This window comes from Gymnoscopelus microlampas, assembly GCF_963454915.1.
Source record: "Gymnoscopelus microlampas genome assembly, chromosome: 18".
Lineage (NCBI taxonomy): Eukaryota > Metazoa > Chordata > Actinopteri > Myctophiformes > Myctophidae > Gymnoscopelus > Gymnoscopelus microlampas.
Genome location: NC_139955.1, coordinates 48,620,832 through 48,641,363, shown reverse-complemented (window position 1 = coordinate 48,641,363; position 20,532 = coordinate 48,620,832). Strand labels below are relative to the sequence as shown.

General features: G+C 42.8%; 1 protein-coding gene across 1 annotated transcript; it reads left to right on the top strand.

Moving 5' to 3' along the window:
- Window positions 1–15,747: 15,747 nt before the first annotated feature.
- Window positions 15,748–17,289, top strand: LOC311034133 (tripartite motif-containing protein 16-like; the record flags this gene model as incomplete). Its single annotated transcript, XM_084041880.1, has 1 exon — window positions 15,748–17,289. One exon carries the CDS (start codon window positions 15,748–15,750, stop codon window positions 17,287–17,289), a length of 1,542 nt encoding a protein of 513 aa, XP_083898006.1.
- Window positions 17,290–20,532: the final 3,243 nt, after the last annotated feature.

Genomic DNA, 20,532 nt, shown 5'->3' with positions numbered 1-20,532 from the left:
CCTGGAAGGGTCTTGACTACTCGTCCCAGGGGCCACGAGTTCCTCGGTGCGTTGTCATCAATAATGACAACGAGATCTCCAGGGATGAAGTTCCTTCTGATTTTATTCCATTTGTGACGTTCTTGCATAAGTGGAATGTATTCCCTGGTCCAACGTTTCCAAAATAGGTCGGCGAGGTATTGTACCTGCCTCCATCTCTTCCTTGAATATTGGTCCTCTTTTCGAAACAGTCCTGGGGGCATTATTGGATTTGTTTTCAACTGGAGTAGATGATTTGGTGTTAGCGGCTCAAGGTCGTTGGGGTCATTTGTCACCGTCGTGATGGGCCTATCGTTCATGATAGCTTCGACCTCACACAGGATTGTGTGTAGAGCATCGTCATCCAGTGTCTGTTCTTTCAGGACTGAATAGAGAATCTTTTTGACCAGTCGAATTAGCCGCTCCCACGCTCCACCGTGGTGAGGTCCTGAGGGAGGGTTGAATATCCAGTCAATTCCTTTTTTGAGTAGCGTTTTCTGGATTTTGTCATTGTCCAGTAATTTTACAGACTCCTCCAACTCCTTTTGCGCTGCCATGAAATTGGTTCCTCGGTCTGATCTGATGCTTCTTACTGAGCCTCGACGACAGATGAACCTACGAAGAGCATTAATGCATGCATCTGTATTCAGGTGACTGGCAACTTCCAGATGCACAGCCCGGCTTACTAGGCAAGTAAGGATTACTCCCCACCTCTTGACATGAGCACGGCCACGTCTCACCTCAATGGGTCCAAAGTAATCTATACCCACATGGGTGAAAGGCGGAAGATCAGGTGTTATGCGATCTAAGGGGAGATCAGCCATTTTCTGCTCTCCGGCTTTGGCCTGTAGTCGTCTGCAGAAAACACAGTTCTTAATAATCTTCCTTGATGAAGAATTCGCACCGGACAGCCAGTACTTCTGATGAAGTTTAGACAGCATGTGTCCTCTTCCAGCATGTCCAACTTGATGGTGAATGTGGTTCAATATTAATTGTGAAACGTGAGAAAGTTTAGGTAGGATCATAGGGTGTTTAATCTCAGTTGGCATGGCCATCCTCCTAATCCTTCCTCCAACTCTCAGAATTCCAGAGTCAATGACAGGGTCCAGTTTGTATAGGGAGCTTCCTTTATTGCACTGTTTCCCTTTCTCCAGTGAGGACATTTCTTCCTTAAAATGCTGTCTTTGCTCATGGCAAATAATGGCGTTTTCAGCATTTTCCAAGTCCTCCACTGAAAGGTTCTGGTCTTTCAATGACTTTCCTTTGTTGTGACTTGACCTAAGCCAATAAGTCTCTTTCCTCTTCTGACTCCTCTCCAAAAGAAGTTTCTTTATTTTCATCATCCAAGCTACAGCTCTCTTTAGGCTATGCCAGGATGAGTAGTACTCAATGAGCTTGCTTGTTGGAGTTTTGTCCATCATATTGGTAACAATGCTTGAAACAATTGCTTCTCTCCTCACTTCAGGGTCCTCTGAGAGAACAGATCCAAGGTTTTCTGGAGTTCTTGGCCATTGTGATTCAGCTTTTCCCAGAAACTCTGGTCCTTGAAGCCATGTTTTAGAACTGAGGAAGGAGTCAATGTTTAGTCCTCGCGATGCATCATCAGCGGGATTCTGTTTGGTGTCGACAAACCTCCACTGGTTGACTTCTGACAGGTTGTGGATCACTGCAATCCGGTTGGCCACAAAGGTGTGGAACCTCCTGGTCTTGTTTCGCAGATATTTCAACACAGACTGGCTGTCAGTCCAAAAGGTGGATTGTTGGAGCTCTATTTGGAGCTCTGATCGAAGCATTTTGTCCATCCTTGCAGCCAGTGTCGCCGCCGTGAGTTCCAATCTGGGAATCGTTATTACTTTAAGAGGAGTAACTCTCGATTTCCCCATCACAAATGCCACGTGAACGTCATCCTGGCTATTTGTGAACCTCAGGTAACTTGCCGTACCATAGCCTTGTTCACTTGCATCACAAAAGTGATGCAATTCTGCAGTCTTTACTTGACCAAAGTTTTTTGGTTTAACACATCTGTCAATTTGAAACCTGGCCAGCTGGTCTAGATCCTTGAGCCATTGCTGCCATGGTTTTGACAGTTCCATTGGAACTACTTCGTCCCATCCATATTTGTCCTTACAGAGTTGCTGAAGGATTTGCTTTGCCTTCAGTATGAAAGGGGCAAGAAGACCGAGGGGATCATACACAGAGCTGACAGTAGAGAGTATAGATCTTCTGGTAAGTGTTTTGTTGTTAACAGCAACACGAAAACTGAATATATCACTCTCAATGTCCCAGTACAGTCCTAGGGCTCTTTCATTAGGCAACTTCTCCCTGTCCAGATCCAAGTTCTTGATTTGTTTTGCCTTGTCATCGTTAGGGATTGATGCCAGCACAGCTCGACTGTTACTAACCCACTTGGTCAGTCTGAATCCTCCGAGAGAACAGATTTGTCTCAGGTCTTTAAACAAGCTCTATAGCGTGTTCCTCTGTCGCTACCGATTTGAGGCAGTCATCGACGTAGAAATTTGATTTGACTGTGTCAGCCACTTCTGGATCAAATTTCTCACCGTTGTCATCAGCAGTCTTTTGCAACGCATAGTTGGCACAGGTTGGAGAAGATACGGCGCCGAAGAGATGAACTCTCATTCGGTACTCCTCCAGACTTTTGCTGGTGTCGCCATCTGGCCACCACAGAAACCTGAGCAGGTCTACGTCCTCTTCTTTAACACGCACTTGGTGAAACATGCTCTCGATATCTGCCATAACGGCAATGGGTTCCTGCCGGAACCTGAGCAGAACACCAATGAGCGAGTTGGCCAGATCAGGGCCCTGAAGAAGTACCTTGTTGAGTGATGTACCTTTATAGGATGATGCACAGTCGAAAACCACACGGATAGTTTTCTTGCGTTTGTGGTAGACACCATGGTGTGGTATGTACCACAGTTTACCATTTTCCTGGTGTAGATCTTCTGGTGGTACTTTCTCTGCATATCCTTTCATGATGATGTCACTCATGAACTCTTTATACTCAGCTGCATAGACCTCATCCTTTGAGAATTTTCTTTTGAGGTACAATGCTCGTTGCTCTGCCATTTGGTAGTTGTTTGGCATGATGGTATTCCGATCATTAAGTGGTAGAGGTAAGTGGTAGTGACCATTTTTGAGTGCAACAGAGCTTGATGCAATCTGTGTGAACTTTCTGTCCTCAACTGACATCTCCCTCTTCTCATCATACTCCTTCTCAGGGAAGTCATGAGCATATTGTTCTTTGAGGAGGTTCTCGAGGTGAACAATTGAGATACGATTCACTAAGGCCATAGGACGTTTCTCCTCCATAGCAGTGGAAGCATGTAGTGGTCCATTCACCACCCATCCTAACAATGTTTTCACTGCGTAGGGGCCGTTCTCCTGGCTATTGATGATTTTCCATGGCTCCATAGCTTTTGGAGTATTCACTCCAATAAGAAGCTCCACATCAGCATCAATCTCCTTTACCTTGATCTCCTGCAGGTAATGCCATTTGTCAAGATCCATTTGGGTAAGTATATTTCTTTTTGTAACAGGTATCTTGTTTTGGGTGTACAACTTGGGCAATGGCAGATATGTATCGCCTTCCATATTGCCTACTTCTAGACCAGTCAATTCATAGCTCTTGACAGTTTTCTCTGTTCCCATGGTCTGCAGTAGAACCTCAGTTCTCCGTCCCTTGGCGTTAAGCTGTCTCATGAGCTTCTCTGTACAGAATGTATCTGTACTTCCTGGGTCCAGGAAGGCATAGGCAAGTACACTTTTACTTCCATTGCGAAGTTTCACCTGAACTGGCACTATAGCAAGTATGCAGTCTTTACCAGCCCCGGTTCCTTCACCCTCTCCTAGTGACACCAGAGCGCTGGTCACAGATGACGTCTCCTCAGGCTTCACAGCATGCTGCTCTACCTTATTAGATTTGACCAGCTCTGGTTTGGATCTATTAATGTGCAGAATAGTAGGGTGTCTGCCCTGGCAGTTCTGGCAGGTCAGTCTTCTTTTACAATTTCTGCTCAAATGTCCCACTTTCAAACATCCAAAGCATAGTCCTTTTTCCCTGAGAAACTGAACTTTGTCTTCATGTGCCTGTGCATTCATTTTCTGGCATTCAGGTAAGGGATGCTTGCCGGTACAGAAAAGACATGTGAAATCATATGCACCAAAATGCATGTTGCTTTTGACAGGTGACTTTTCGGTTTTGCTGTCAGACACTGTTGCCACCGTAGTAGCAAAACTACTTCCCTTGCTCTTAAATCTGCTGGAGTTTGCTTCACCAGCAGTCCTGGGTTTTGAGACCTTCACATTGGCAAGAAGATCATGAATGTCACCGAACAGTGGGTCCTGAAGTATTCTCGCTTGTTTTTCCATAAATAGTACCAAGTGGCTCAATCTTGCTCTCCTTTGCGTTTGCTCTAGAAGATCACAAGCTGTTGTTCTCCATTTTTCCTTCAATTTATAAGGCAGCTTGGACACAATGAGTTTCAGGTTAGAGGTCAGATCCAGATCCTCTATATCCTCCAAATCTCTCATTGCGTTACAACAGCCTCTCAGAAAGAGTGCGTAACCATGCAGTGCATCTCCATCCTCTGCCTTAATACTTTTCCAATTAAGAGCTTTCTCCATATAGGCACTTGAGATTTTGATGTTATCTCCAAAATGCTTTTTTAACAGTGTTTTAGCATGAATGTAGCCTGTATTGGCATCCATATGGAGACAGCTCCTAACCAATTCTCTGCAAGGTCCAGAGGTGTACTGTTCCAAGTAATATAGCCTATCTTGGTGGCTTCTGGTCTTCTCCTCAATACCATGCTCAAATGCCCTCATAAATGCCTGGTAATCTAGAGGGTTACCATCATAAACTTGGATTTCCTTAGAGGGAAGTGAGGTCAATTTTTGCTGGACAACCAGTAAATCAGCGATCTCATTTTGCCTCTGTATTACAGTCAAGAATCTGTCATCATTGTCTGACACTGTAATTCCAATTCCTATTGGTTGCTGTTGGGTGTGAGTTGATGTGATTTCTGGTGGCCTTGGGCCTGGGTTTGATGGTCTTTGTACTTTTATTTTTTGTCTGGCTCCAAGTGAGTTAATTGGAAATGGTTCTGAGTCCATATTGATGCTTGGGGCTTTAGTATTTTCCAGATACTCATTCATGGCATCATCCTGTGATTTTGGCTGTAACATTTGTGGTTGTGATTTAAGCAGTGATGATGCTGGTGGTTGTGAAATGGAGTCAAGATCCGCCAGAACTTTTAATCTAGCATCGGATTCAGCCAGGCATATGTCCAGTTCCATTTGTTCCAGTCTGGCTTGCATTTTAGCCTGCTCTAATTCCAGAGCCTGCTTTGCCTTTAAAGTCGATGCCCTTATAAGGAGCGCAGCCTTCTCAGCTTCAACCTTGAGTCGGGCTGCGGTAACTGATGAGGTGGTTGATTTTGTTGATTTCGCTTTTGAGCGTTTTGAAATATTGGAGATACTGTCCTGGGGCTGCACAGTCAACTGGTTTTGTTCATTTTTCCATATTTCCACTTCCTTTAGGAATTCAATAAAAACGGACGCTTTTGGCTCATACCATTGCGTTCTATCCTCGTCCTTTATTGTGTCCTTCAGGAGGTTTTGAACCAGCGCATGATATTCATTGAATTCATCAAGTGACCCTTTAAATGAGGCGACATCGTCATTCACATTTTTTACATTTCCACCTGGTACCAGCATAGTTTGAATCTCTTTCATTTTTCGAGTGCAAACGCCCAGTTTTCCTCTGCGCGTTGCGCGCAGTGATTTAAGCCTGTCCTCCGCCGTAGCGGAGTCCTCCGCAGGCTCAGCGTCTCCATTCATTGTCAGTTTTATTTAGATTCTCCACACAGTTTGAGTTTGATCCAAGACATCCTTATTTAAGCACTTCCTTTTGCTTTCTCCATTTTATGCAAAGCATTCCTCCACTCATTTCATTTCATTTCATTTTGCTTTTCGCTCAATTCATTTTAAAGCATCCAATCCATTAACAGTTTATTTGCGCAGCATTTGCTTTGATCGTTCCATCCTATTCAAAGCATCCATTGACAACAGTTAATGAGCGCAGCGTCTCATTCATGATTTCCTTTGTCTACTACGCTACTACTCACGGCCTTTCACACGGAAACAGCGTCAAGTCCAAGTTCAAGTTTCATTCAATGTCGCCGTTTCCAAGCCGCTCTGCAGTTCAAAGGGGTCGTTGTCCTGTTCCACCGCACGATCTCAAGTTTGTTGACTAATATTGTGGCCTTTCTATCAAATAAATAAAGCCACTGTTGGTCGGGGTGGTGTTGCAGTCTATTGTAATACTCGCGTCTCTTGTTGTTTACAAACATCAATCAGCACGGAGATCCGAGAGTTGCATCAAAACAAAATATTTATTAGCTGACGGTCACTCCGTTGCATAAACATAAACTTTGATTACCATAAAACAAAAAAGAGCCTGCGCGGTCAACAAACTGTGACGCTTCCCCGTCTCACATTATTTCCCTGTCAGGGTGTCACCCATTCCTTATCACACAGGTGGCCAGCACCCACAGATCATTTCATTCCCAGGGGGGAGTAGCCCTCAATTCCAATCTGATACATAGAATTAATAACAAAAAAATATGCAATTCATATAGCAGGCAATAAATAAGAATATCAGAATAATAACTCTGAATAATAATCAGAATAAACATAATTCAGATAAAATAGAAAATGGCTCTAACAGTGTAACAGTGTCTCATAAAGACTATATTTGTATTTAATGTTAATTCTGTGTTTGACTTGTTTTACCCTTAATCACATCTGGGACGTGACCTGACAGCTGTCAATCAGTCAAATGATCAGGTAATTATGTTTTCAATAATCCAGTGTACAGACGTTTGTTAAAATGACCCAAACATGTTGGAAAGTGAAATATCCCTTTAAGGATTGTGAAAAGAGAAAAGAGCTTGGTGGCTCAGTGGTAAAGTCACAGCCCACCCCCACGGAGGTTGTGGGTTAGAATCCACCGTGATGCAGCCGGCTTTGTCGAGCGTCTACACAAACACAATTGGCCCGTGTTCTGGGGAGGGAAGCCGGGCCGGGAGCAGGAGGGTTATATCGGTCATTGCACGTACTGGGGGGGGGCGCCTGTCAGCGGGGAGTGTTGGGCGGGAGGAGTAGGACGAAGGCTCTACGTCCTCCTGGTGGGGGCTCCTCACTGATAGGTGAGTCAGTAGGATAGGACAGCAGTGACAACATGTATAATACAAATGTGTGTGGGGAGGAATTAATGTGGCATGAGGGCTAAATTGGGGAGAAAAAGGGGTAAAAAAAATTTTGCTACTCTAAATTTAAATAAGAAAAAACAGAGGAAAAAGTACAGCCTATCCTGTCAGTCCCTGTTATTCAGTAAATCTCTAGTTTGATCCTGGCTCCTCCTGGCATCACGTCTTAACTGTCCTTGAGCAAGGCACTGAACACATAACTGTTCCTAGCACACTGTAATGAACACATAACTGTTCCTAGCACACTGTAATGAACACATAACTGTTCCTAGCACACTGTAATGAACACATAACTGTTCCTAGCACACTGTAATGAACACATAACTGTTCCTAGCACACTGTAATGAACACATAACTGTTCCTAGCACACTGTAATGAACACATAACTGTTCCTAGCACACTGTAATGAACACATAACTGTTCCTAGCACACTGTAATGAACACATAACTGTTCCTAGCACACTGTAATGAACACATAACTGTTCCTAGCACACTGTAATGAACACATAACTGTTCCTAGCACACTGTAATGAACACATAACTGTTCCTAGCACACTGTCTAATGTTTTCCATACAGTTAGCTCATACATGGGCAACTGGCAGCCCGGGGGCCACATGAGGCAGTGTGGACTTCAGTCTATATTAGTAGCTTAATGACTAGTATTACAATTCTATTGTCGTTTTATGTCCAATGTATTTGTATTTAAGTTCATAGGATTCCAATAAATAAATAGCAAAAATAGCAGATCTACAAGCTCAAAACGCGTTGCGGTGCAACGCGTTTTGAGCTTGTGTAGATCTGCTATTTTTGCTACTTTTGTGTGACATAGAATGGCAAAGTATGGCGTTCATTTACAAAAAAAAGTTAAAATACAGAGATAAGAGGTGTCTGCCCAACAGTATATGTAATGTGGCCCTCTGGAGTGACTGTGTAAATATAGTGACCCTCTACATCATCACAGTTGCATCACCCCTGAGTTAGAATGTGTTAAATGCAGGTGATAAATTCTCCATTATGTGTAAATGTCCTTAACCAATGAAACGGTCCTGTTGTTCTCCTCAGAGCACAGGTCCTGACTCCACCTACCAGAGCCTCCAACCTATCACTATGGACCAGCAGCCAGTCTATGATGTCATGACTCCACCTACACTACCACCTGATAAGTATGACCTCATAATGTTTATGATGTCATGACACCACCTCAGGGCCGCGGCCCACCCACATAGAAAGCTGGCCCACCCAATCGATTTTGCAAATTTCTTTTGGGTAATATCCTTACGGCCCACCAGTGGGCCCCAGCCCACAGGTTGAGGACCACTGCTGTATGTCTATGGTCTTACACATGATGCTCCTCCTCTTTCAGGACGAGGCAGCAGAGAGGAAGCCATTAGTGGGAGGAGCTTCACCTGGTTGGCTGCTCTGGACAGAATATTCATCTGACCGTCTGTCTGTCTGTCTGTCTGTCTGTCTGTCTGTCTGTTTGTCTGTCTGTTTGATTTATCATTGAAATTGTTTATATTTTCCATTCCCTTCCTGCATCCTGCCCTGTCCTGCATCACTTTGTACAGATTATATTTTCTTTACTTATTCATGTAAATAGTTTGATGTATTAAACAGTCTGTTGACTGACAGCCTTTTGTGTTCCTGCTCTTATTTGTGTGTGAAATGTGAGTCAGTTCATCACAGTTATTTGTTTGGTTCATTCATTGATTAGTTTTAGATTAGATTGGTCACTGACTATTGAAAAGTGTTGTAGGTTTACAGTTGCAGGGTTAGGTCAGAGAGCCTTTTCTGACGGAACGGAGCACTTTCTAAAGAAGTTCTTTTTATCTATTCATTTATTATTCAGTGAAATGTGCTTATGACGTGGACCACTTTTTATTAGCTGTCCAATCACGACTGAACACTAATGCTGAGCTGCTCATCAGAGCTGATGGTCTCATTATGCTCTGCTATTAGTTTTGTTAATATAGTGTTTTGTTATTAAACCTATTACTACCTAATATCATTACATCATAATGAACCTACACCTGATACCACCATCATCCTCCTCCTCTTCTGACAAAACACTATATTAAACCTATTACCTAATATAATTGCATCATAACAAAACACTATATTAAACCTATTATTATATATTAAAATATAATTGCATCTTATTCGCTATATTTACTGTGGAGTTCTTTTTTTTCTTTTTACCCATTTTTCTCCCCAACTGCTGTAGTTCTGGAGACGCTGGACAAAGCAGACGCACCACAAACCCACATCCTTTTTTTGTATTATATTTTCTTAAAGGTCTATTAACATGTCATAATGAAACAGTGAGGTGTGGTCCAGCAGTGTGAGCTCCAGGGACTCAAAGCAGCAGTCGTACCCAGACAGTAGAGCTGACAAGTGGGGAGGAGAAACACACAGACCTGGGGGCTCGTCTCTGGAAGATGCTCTATTAATCAGAGGGTAGATATTCATCATTTTAGGTGATTAATATATGCCATATAGTTGCTTAATCTGTACTAAGAATACTACTTTTTACTAACTAAGAATAAATCCGGCTTTCAGATCATTGTTATATTGATAAAAAACTAAAATGATATTCCTTCTTATACTAAATATATATATATATTGTTGTGGTGAGGTGGGGTGGGGTCGTCCTTGAGGATTGTTAGAAATATGCTAGCCTGGATCAATACAATGTTTTCGGGTTTTTTATCCGGTTTGGAGCGGAAATAACTTTACGTCATCAGGCGGCCGGAACCTCCGGCGCCGTGCGCCTCCAAAATGATTCCCCTAGTTTAAAGTTTGTTTAGTTTGGTATAATGGTTTGGTTTCTTTTGGTATAATAATGGTTTGGTATGTCCATCTTTTATTCTAACTCGTAGCGTGACTAGAGAGACTTAACAAATTGATTTGCATTATGTGGGGAACAAAAACATTGCGACGCCAACCGGAAGCAACCGCTGGAACACGTCTAAACCGGATCACTCAGCTCAGTTTTAGAATGAAAACCAGGCTTTCCTCCGTGGTGGAAAGTCTGGTGACGCCAGGTTAGAAATATGCTAAAATTAAAATTTTACAAAGTCCTCTATGTTCCTTATGTCCGCAAAAAGCCATGGGAACATATGATGTGTGAATGTTCAGGAGTACTAGCTTTCTGGGCCAAGGTTTCATTATTTCTCACTGACATAACTATACCTAGTTTACCACACATTCTATTATTAAATGATGATTTATCTGATGATTCATCAGATTAACACTTCATAAAAAGGGGGTGTTTTTGGCCGGTTTAACGGCAGCAAAGAAAATGCTCGTAACGAGATGGAAACCACCTCATAACCTTAGTGTTCATCGTTGGAAGCTGTCCTTCTACCAAGTCTTGAGATTGGAGGCGTCCAGTGCTAGAGCACAGGGTGCAAGGACAGAATCCATCCTAACATTACTTAGAAAGTTAAATCAGTATTCCACCAGGTTGAACACCTGTACTACGGCATCAGAGATTGAGCATAAGCATGTTTTTTTGTTGTTGTTTTTTTTTCTTCGTTTTTTCCCCCAGTTTTATTTTTCCATAAGCAGGATTAGAGGGTATCCAACAACATTATTATGATTTGTTTTGGTTTTCATTTTATTGTATTATTTAAAAAAAATGTGTTATATACATAATTATATACATCATGGTTTTTCCTTTCCTTTAATGTCTATATATGCGAACCCGGGGGTCTGGTGAAGGGGGTTGTCTTGCAACCAGATCAGAGGAAGAGACTGTTACTACTGCTAGCAGGCAAACTATACAGTACATGATTACATTAATGACCATTGACAGACAATCGACAGTGTTTCCCCTAGCCAGAAGCTGAAGGTGTGGGGGAGGATGCGAACATCTTTGGGTTCTCAAAATGCATATTTGTGCTCAAACACAAAGACTATACTATATATATATATATATATAGTACATGTAGTAATGAGCAGGAAAATATTTGTATAGTTTATATATGAATTGTCTCCAGATTTAGGAAAATATACTTTTATTAGACCAAGTAGTATAGACAAACTGTCATACATAACAAAAAAGACAGTGGTAGAGGAAGTACCCAAACTTCCTTTTTTCTTTTCTTTTTTTTAAAAATCATACTGTGGCGGCCAGATTTAAGGGGTGGCGGCCCGCCACTGCTTAATGCATATATAGGGGAAACACTGATCTATGTACTAAAAAGATATACTTCTGTAAGCTACTGTGGGATTTTGTGTGAACTGTTTGCCCATACTTAGTGATATAATGTAATGTCTCTCCCCAAGCTTTTAAAACAAATTAAATAAAAAGTTGGTCACAAAAAAATAAATATGCTAGTGGTTCTGAGCTAAAAAACACGTTGAGAAACACAGTTATAAGTATTAAATAATAATAATATTGCTGTGACAGCTAGTTAAGTAAAACACCTGAGTACTTCTTTGACGAGTGTCACTGCAGGGCCTTCCTGTCTACTTCTCACTATAAATGAATGTCCATGAGAGGTTACCAGAACCTTTGTTTCTCCTTCTTATTTCTGTTCATGCTTTATCTTAGTCCTATACTGGCTTACTTCCTGAAAGACTGCACTATTCTTTACTCTGACAATGTCTCTGCTGGTGTTTCAGTGGATTGTTTGAGAGGCATACTGTACCAGAGGACATTCCCAGAGACGTTACATCACTAACAAGATTTGACAATAACATTCATGGACACACAGGACAGATCTCACAGATTTGACCCTGAGTTTTAATTCAATAACTCGTGTAGATGACGGGGCTTTTGTGCCTTTTTTGGTGCAACTTAAAGAGCTCTGTATGGTCGATAACAAACTGACAGACAACATGTTTCAGGGACTGTATAACCTGTTGATACTGAGCTTGTCTGGAAACATTATCCAATTCATCCACCCTGCTGCCTTCCAGTCACTCACCAGCTTACAGGAACTAAGTCTGACATGCAATCAAATGACAGATATCATCACCATCTTACAATTTCCAAGCCATTAAACATGTCCTCTGAGCTCAGGGAGTTGAGAATTACTTCACAGTCGATTAAAAAGTTCAGCATCACAACAGCTGTATTTCCACATCTTAATAGGCTGTTGTAATGATACTGGATGGGAGTGGGACATACCAGACAAGTATTTTCTAGGGAATAATACTAATAATAACTAGAAAAAGTGCTCCTCGGAGCACAACTCTCCGCTGTTGGGAATGTTGGGAATGTTCTATCTGTATAAGTGTCCTATCCGTCCTGTCTGTATAAGTGTCCTATCCCTCCTGTCTGTATAAGTGTCCTATCCGTCCTGTCTATGTAAGTGTCCTATCCGTCCTGTCTATGTAAGTGTCCTATCCGTCCTGTCTGTGTAAGTGTCCTATCCGTCCTGTCTGTGTAAGTGTCCTATCCAATTGTTACAGTATCCGCCATTTCTCAACCATTTCGTGATTGTTCCTGTCTTACCTCACTCTTACCAGACTTGTGTTGGGAATGTTGGGAATGTTCTAATTCTTATGTTCTAACTGTCCTATCCATCCTGTCTGTATAAGTGTCCGATCCGTCCTGTCTGTATAAGTGTCCTATCCGTCTGTATAAGTGTCCTATCCGTCCTGTCTATGTAAGTGTCCTATCCCTCCTGTCTGTGTAAGTGTCCTATCCCTCCTATCTGTATAAGTGTCCTATCCGTCCTGTCTGTATACTGTAAGTGTCCTATCCGTCCTGTCTGTGTAAGTGTCCTATCCGTCCTGTCTGTGTAAGTGTCCTATCCGTCCTGTCTGTGTAAGTGTCCTATCCGTCCTGTCTGTGTAAGTGTCCTATCCGTCCTGTCTGTATAAGTGTCCTATCCGTCCTGTCTGTGTACTGTAAGTGTCCTATCCGTCCTGTCTATATAAGTGTCCTATCTGTCCTATCTGCCAATTATGTATCAGCCATGCAGCCATTTCGTGATGGTTCCTGTCTTACCTCACTTTGACAGTGACAGAGACACTGTCAAAGTGATGCCATGTATTTATACAGTATTTCACCGTATTGTCACGTGTCACGTGAGGCTTGACCAATCGGTGTGTCATATTTACAAAGTGAAAACAATACTCTCCTGCGGAGAGTAATAATAATAGGGAATAACTAGGGTGTATTTGACTGGTACTAATGTGTCTTTTAACACCATCAGAAATGCATTCACTGGAGTACCTAGAGCTGGAATTGATGGATGTGTGTATAGACAGAGATCTCTTAAATATTGTCTATCTATAATATAACCACACTCATACTGCATGGTGGCATCAATGCCAACCTAAGTGAAACACTGCCACCTTGTTCTCAGCTTAACAACCTGGATCTATCATTTAATGACCTGACTGAACGGTCTAAGGATTCAATAAAACAACTGAATCACCTGAACCTCTGCTGGAACCGCCTTTCTAAAGTACCAGACCATGTTAAGCATCTCTCCATGCTTCAGATCCTAAACCTGAGTTTCAATTATATTCATGATTTAAGCTGCTCAGACTTCTTAAATGTAACCAGACTCACACACCTTCATCTAGACAACAACCACATCTATGAACTCAAACAGTGTGTTTTTAACATCTCAACAACTTAAAGGTTCTAACGATGAATTATTACATTATAATTGAGACGTACGGCAACATGTTCCAAGACCGGCCTTCAGCAACTACAATCATTGGATTTAAATAAGAATAACGTCTACCGGCTCAGTGAAGGGCAATTCATGAGTCTGAAATTGCTAAAGCACTTAAGACGTGGAATTCACTGGTTCCATGGTGTGGAACCATGACTATTTAAAAGGACTAGATGAACTTGAAACACTCTTCAAAATGACATCATCACCTTACCATGAGTTACAATGTCAAAACTACAGCACCGTACTGAAGAGCCTGAAGAGATCAACAATACAATACAGTTCACAAAACATCCTAAATATATAATATATGGGTCATGCTCTCGGATATGAAACATTTGGAACATTTTAATATCTATGGCTTTACACCACCAGTCTCATACTTATTTAAATATGTACCACAGCTGAAGACTCTTTCCTTAAGGGGCTGTTTATCTGAAGTCCCTGGATTTCCTGGCACTGGCCAATCTGACTAGACTCTCCTGGCTGGACTTGATAGAAAATAAGTCTTTTTTTTGGGGTAAACTACTCCTTTAATGTACTGTAAATGAAAGTTGACCACAGCTACCGTCTGTTTGATGAACAGAAGGACGTATTGATCCTGGTGTTTCTGGAGGACATTACAGCCCACCTGTTGTCTCCCTACTATCACATGGAGGCTGGTGAAGAGACACACCTACCTGAGCTGGTCCCTGGCTGGACAGCACCCTGGTCTGTTCTGGTCCCAGGCTGGACAGCACCCTGGTCTGTTCTGGTTCCAGGCTGGACAGCACCCTGGTCTGTTCTGGTCCCAGACTGGACAGCACCCTGGTCTGTTCTGGTCCCTGGCTGGACAGCACCCTGGTCTGTTCTGGTCCCAGACTGGACAGCACCCTGGTCTGTTCTGGTCCCAGGCTGGACAGCACCCTGGTCTGTTCTGGTCCCAGACTGGACAGCACCCTGGTCTGTTCTGGTCCCAGACTGGACAGCACCTGAATAAATAAAGGAAAAAGAAAGAACATACAATTGGGATTAGTAGAACACTTTTTAACGCTTTGGTAGTATGGAACCATAAGGGTCCATTTGGTTCCATTTGTAGATTCTCAGAGTTGCAGTTCTTTACAGTTTTGAAAAGTTTGTTTTCATTGAGAGAGACAGACAGACAGACAGACAGACAGACAGACAGACAGACAGACAGACAGACAGACAGACAGACAGACAGACAGACAGTTCACTTCCAGCTCCACCACTGCCTTCAGCCTGGTGGAGATAATAAACAAACAAATCTAAACACAATCTTACAATGTTCAAATCATATTTCTGGCATAGAGTGGCCAATCAGTTTGAGGTAATGCCTTAATGACATCATCCCGCACTGACATCACAACGTCATCATCACAACTATACGTAATCATCCTTTAAAGTCAAATGTCAAATAAACAAAATGATATTCAATAACTTTTTATTATGAATACATTGGATTGCTAGTAGCAACTACCTGTACAAATTATACTTTATTATCATTATACTATATATACTATACTACTTATTACTTTATTATTATATTTACTGTCAGACATTCTGCTATACAATGACACAGCAAGGAATTCAAGTGGATCTGCTGGAAAGGATCTGCTGTTCCATGTGTCTGGATCTACTCAGTGATCCAGCGAGTGATCCAGTGAGCGTTCCCTGTGGACACAGCTACTGCAGGAGGTGTGTAGATCAACACTGGACCCAGGATGACCAGAGAGGGACATCCAGGTGTCCACAGTGCACACACACCTTCACCCCAACTATACTGGTTCTGAACAGAAACCCCATGCTGGCTGATGTAGTGGAGAGCCTGAAGAAGACACCACTCCTCCCAAATGAGGTGGTGGAGAGCCTGAAGAAGACACAACTCCTCCCAGACGAGGTGGTGGAGAGCCTGAAGAAGACACAACTCCTCCCAGATGTTCCTCCTGACCTCTGCTACGCTGGGCCTGGAGATGTGGCCTGTGACTCCTGCACTGGGAGGACACTGAAAGCAGTGAAGACTTGTCTTCAGTGTCTGGTCTCTTACTGTGACGCTCACCTCCAGCCTCACTATCAGTCTGCTGCCTTTAAGAAACACAAGCTGGTCAAAGCCTCCAGCGAACTTCAGGAGAACATCTGCTCTCGTCACGACGAGGTGAAGAAGGTTTTCTGCCGCACAGATCAGCAGTGCATCTGTTACCTGTGCTCCATGGACCAACACAAAGGTCACGACACCGTCTCGGCCGCGACCGAGCGGGCCGAGAGACAGAAAGAGCTCGGTGCGAACATCCAGAACATCCAGCAGAGAATTCAGGAGAGAGAGAAAGACGTAAAGGTGCTTCAGCAAGAGGTGGAGTCCATCAACCACTGTGCTGACAGAGCAGTGGAGGACAGTGACGCCATCTTTGCTGAGCTCATCTCTTCCATCGAGAGAAGACGGTCTGAGGTGAGGGAGCTGATCAGAGACCAGCAGGAACGTGAAGTGAGTCGCGCCGAAGAACTGAGGAGGCGCGTGGAGCAGGAGGTCACTGAACTGAGGAGGAGACACGCTGAGCTGGAGCAGATCTCGCTCACAGAGGATCACATCCACTTCCTACACAGTTTCACCTCCCTCCCAACGACCAGTGAGTCTACGCACCCAGCCAGCAGCCTCTTGGATGTGACTGTGGCTGTGTCAAACCTAAAGGTCAAACCAGAGGACATCCTTAAGGAGTTGGGGACACAGATCTCGGAGACGGTGAACAGAGTGGACGTGTTTCTGTCCACCACGCCGCCTCCTCCAGAGCCCAGGACCAGAGCCGAGTTCTTACAGTATTCACGTCCGATCGCTCTGGATCCAAACACGGTGGAACCACACCTGTCTCTGTCTAAAGGCAACAGGAAGGTAACGAGGATGATGAACCAACAGTCGTATCCTCATCACCCGGAGAGGTTCACTAAATGCCGTCAGGTTCTGAGCGGAGAGGCTCTGAGCGGACGCTGTTACTGGGAGGTGAAGTGGACCGGGTACAACGTTTACATAGCCGTCTCATACAAAGACATCAGCAGAACGGGGCTGTTTAACGAGAGCGGGTTTGGATACAACGATAAGTCTTGGTCTCTACAGTGTTACGACGAGGAGTACGTGTTCAGACACATGAACGTCGGGACTATAATCCCTGGTCCCGTGTGCTCCAGGGTGGGGGTGTACCTGGACCACAGCGCAGGGGTTCTGTCCTTCTACGGTGTGTCTGACACCATGACTCTGCTGCACAGGGTCCACACCACCTTCACACACAGCCTCCATCCTGGGTTCTACGTTTCTTCATTTATCGGAGCCACTGCTGAGCTGTGTGACCTCAGGTGAATCTGTATAGCCCAGTCGGTAGAGCTCTCGCCTTTGGACCACAAGGCCATGGGTTCGATCCCGGGCGCCGCCAACTCAGTATGAGTAGCACGGCTTGGGTGGGTCAACTCAGGTGCTGATGGTAGGTGTTGGTGTAAGTGCTGGGAGCTGATGGTAGGTGTGGCGCTCCACCTCAGCATTGCATCTCCCAGAGGGAGGTCTAGGTCATTGTAACAGGGATAGACCCCAGCGTTCTCGGCTGATACCGAGAATAAGCCTCTCCGACCTACTTACTTAAATCCCACATTGTCCTCATGATGACTCCATAATCATTGTCTTTATAACATAACATTCTCAGCCTCCACGATATAACGTTCTGTCGGACCTTAGAAACAGAGTGGTGGTGTTCCTAAGCTTTATCACTTGAATTGCATGTTTATTTTATTTGTCTATTGAGAAGATATTGTATAGTTAATGTGTTAATAATCTGTTGTATTATTTTTGTTATTTTGGATTCATATAGTCTATGTTATGGAGGAATTATAGATTTTTGTACACTTTTGTGTCTTGTTCTCATGAGGTAATCATTCTTGTGGGCTTTAAAATATAATTGAAATGATATTCAATGATATATTTTTTTTATGTTTAAATTCTTTTTGAATAACATTACAAATGAATTCAAATACGTTGGAATCAAATTATTTTATTCAATGTAATCAATGTAATAAAACGTAACCAACTAGTTGAATAAATGTTTGTATCGATATGTTATATGTAGTATTGATTATACATAGTATTGTGTTTGTATTATTACTCTTTTATGTACCTTAATCCACTGTCTTATGTTTTTATTTTGGTGCATTTGGAGCAGAATCTAATAATAAACCCTATAGCATATATAATAATAGCATTCAAGTGTTTCTCAAACATTTTTGCCTCAGGGCACTCCTGTAAATAACCTTTTCATGCACGGCAGCCCTGAATTATGTTGTTACTTTATATTACCTTACATTTATGGCATAATTACGGTACATAAATACCGGTATGTAAATCTTTCCCCCTAAGATACAGTATGTCACAAGGAAAACGTGAGAGAATATCACTTTCCATTATAGGACAGATTAAAAATAACTACATACTTATACTATACTTGACGTTTAACCACTTAAACCCCATCATCTCTATTTTGGGAGGAACTTTCACCAAAAATAGCAGATCTACAAGCTCACAGCGTGTCAAAACATGACACATGAGCTTGTAGATCTGCTATTCTTGGCCAATAGATTTGGTGTAGATTGAAAAAGAAAGCATCAAGGACAGTGCATCTCAGGTGTGTTTTACTAAGTGGTTAAACTGAAGTGATATTGTTGATGAATTCCAAAGTATTCTGTGTCACCCCTGGACCTGTGTCACGGCACCCTAGGGTGCCACCACGATGCCACCCACTGTGATAAAGCCTGGCCTACATTACATTTATACATGTCTGTCAAAAGGACATAAAGCTTATTTACATTGTGCTCCATTGTTTTACTTTCTTCCTCCAACATTCATATTTATTTTAGTGAGATACACAGTGACATACAGTATACTGTAGACATGCTGTCTGTCTGTCTGTCTGTCTGTCTGTCTGTCTGTCTGTCTGTCTGTCTGTAGAGACATGTCTGTGTCTGTGACAGGGCTGTCTGTCATATCACCGCTGGCTGTGTATCTGGATATATTTATCATAGAAATCCTCCAGTGTTTTCTATTCATTTTAATATGTTTAATAGTCTTTATCTGCTACAGAAACTAACATTTAATATGAATAGTCTTTATCTGATACAGAAACTAACATTTAATATGAATAGTCTTTATCTGATACAGAAACTAACATTTAATATGAATAGTCTTTATCTGCTACAGAAACTAACATTTATTATTAATAGTCTTTATCTGATACAGAAACTAACATTTAATATGAATAGTCTTTATCTGATACAGAAACTCAGTGTCTTTCACACTGATGCAGATCAGACGCTGGGCTCTTAATAAAAGGTTTGTTCTGCCACCTGGTGTTCATGTATCAGAACTGCAGCTCCAGTCTGTAACAGCACTGTGCAGACTAGAAGGTTCATGTGCCATCTCTAGAAGATGCCAGGTGCATGTGTTGACCTGGCATGAGTGGCATCCAATAGTTTCTAACCACGTCTTCCGTGAGAAAGAACCTTTTTGCTACAGGCTGCGGTGAAACCTGCAGGGAGGGTTCAATCCATCAGAGAGAGATGTTTGAGCCCAGCAGCAATGACGACGCAACGCACAGAAAAGCCTCTGTCTGGTCAGACGACGGAGGAGCCAGGCCTGGAGCCAAACCACAGTGCCTAGAGTGCCAGGCTAACCCTAAGCCCCTAATTAGCACTGTCTCTAACCCCCCCCCCCCCCCAGAGACAGTGGGATCAGTAGCATGTCACTTGGACACTGGAGGAGGGTGTCTGTTGTTGAAAGACCCCAAACACCCAGTGACTCCAGGAAACAACACTATAGTTTCAATGTGCAGATTAGTATTTTCTCCACCAGTCTGAAGGCCTGGCAGGGACTATGTTTTGCACCCTGTCCGTCCGTCCGTCCGTCCGTTCGTCCGTCCGTCCGTCCGTGACCAGCTAATCTCCGGCACTGTTGTCTTTTTGTATGTCTTTTTATATGCACTGCTGCTCTACTCTTAACACAAGAAACAATGTACAATGTACTAGGTCGATCAATCTGAGCGTTCTCTGTTTTTCGTGTTTTTACTGTTGTTCTACGTATGTCTTGTCATGGTGAGATCTGTAGAAACTGAATTGCCCCCCGGGGATAAATAAAGTCATCTGAATCTGAATATTAATCTGTTGGCCAGATCGACGTGAAACTATGCACACACACTCCCTGGATGTCAGAGCAGAACCTCTGCCCAACATTTTTCACATCCGCCTTTTATAGAGCCACATGTTTTTATATTACTCCCACAGATTGTGTCCAAATATTGTAAAAAAAAAACGTTTTTAATACCAAATTGGCCAAATTGTAAAATAATACGTAAGAAAGAGGCAAACATTGTGGAAATATCCGATCTAAAAGTTCACAACGCCTCGCAGAGCTTGTAGATCGGCTATTTTCACAATATTTATCTGTGGAACCGTGTCAAACTAAATGTAATGCATCAACTCCTACAATTCCAAGTGCTTGTCAGGGTGGGGGGTCCCCAGTTCAAATATTATTATTTTGGGGCCCTTGGTCCCTAGCACTACAGGA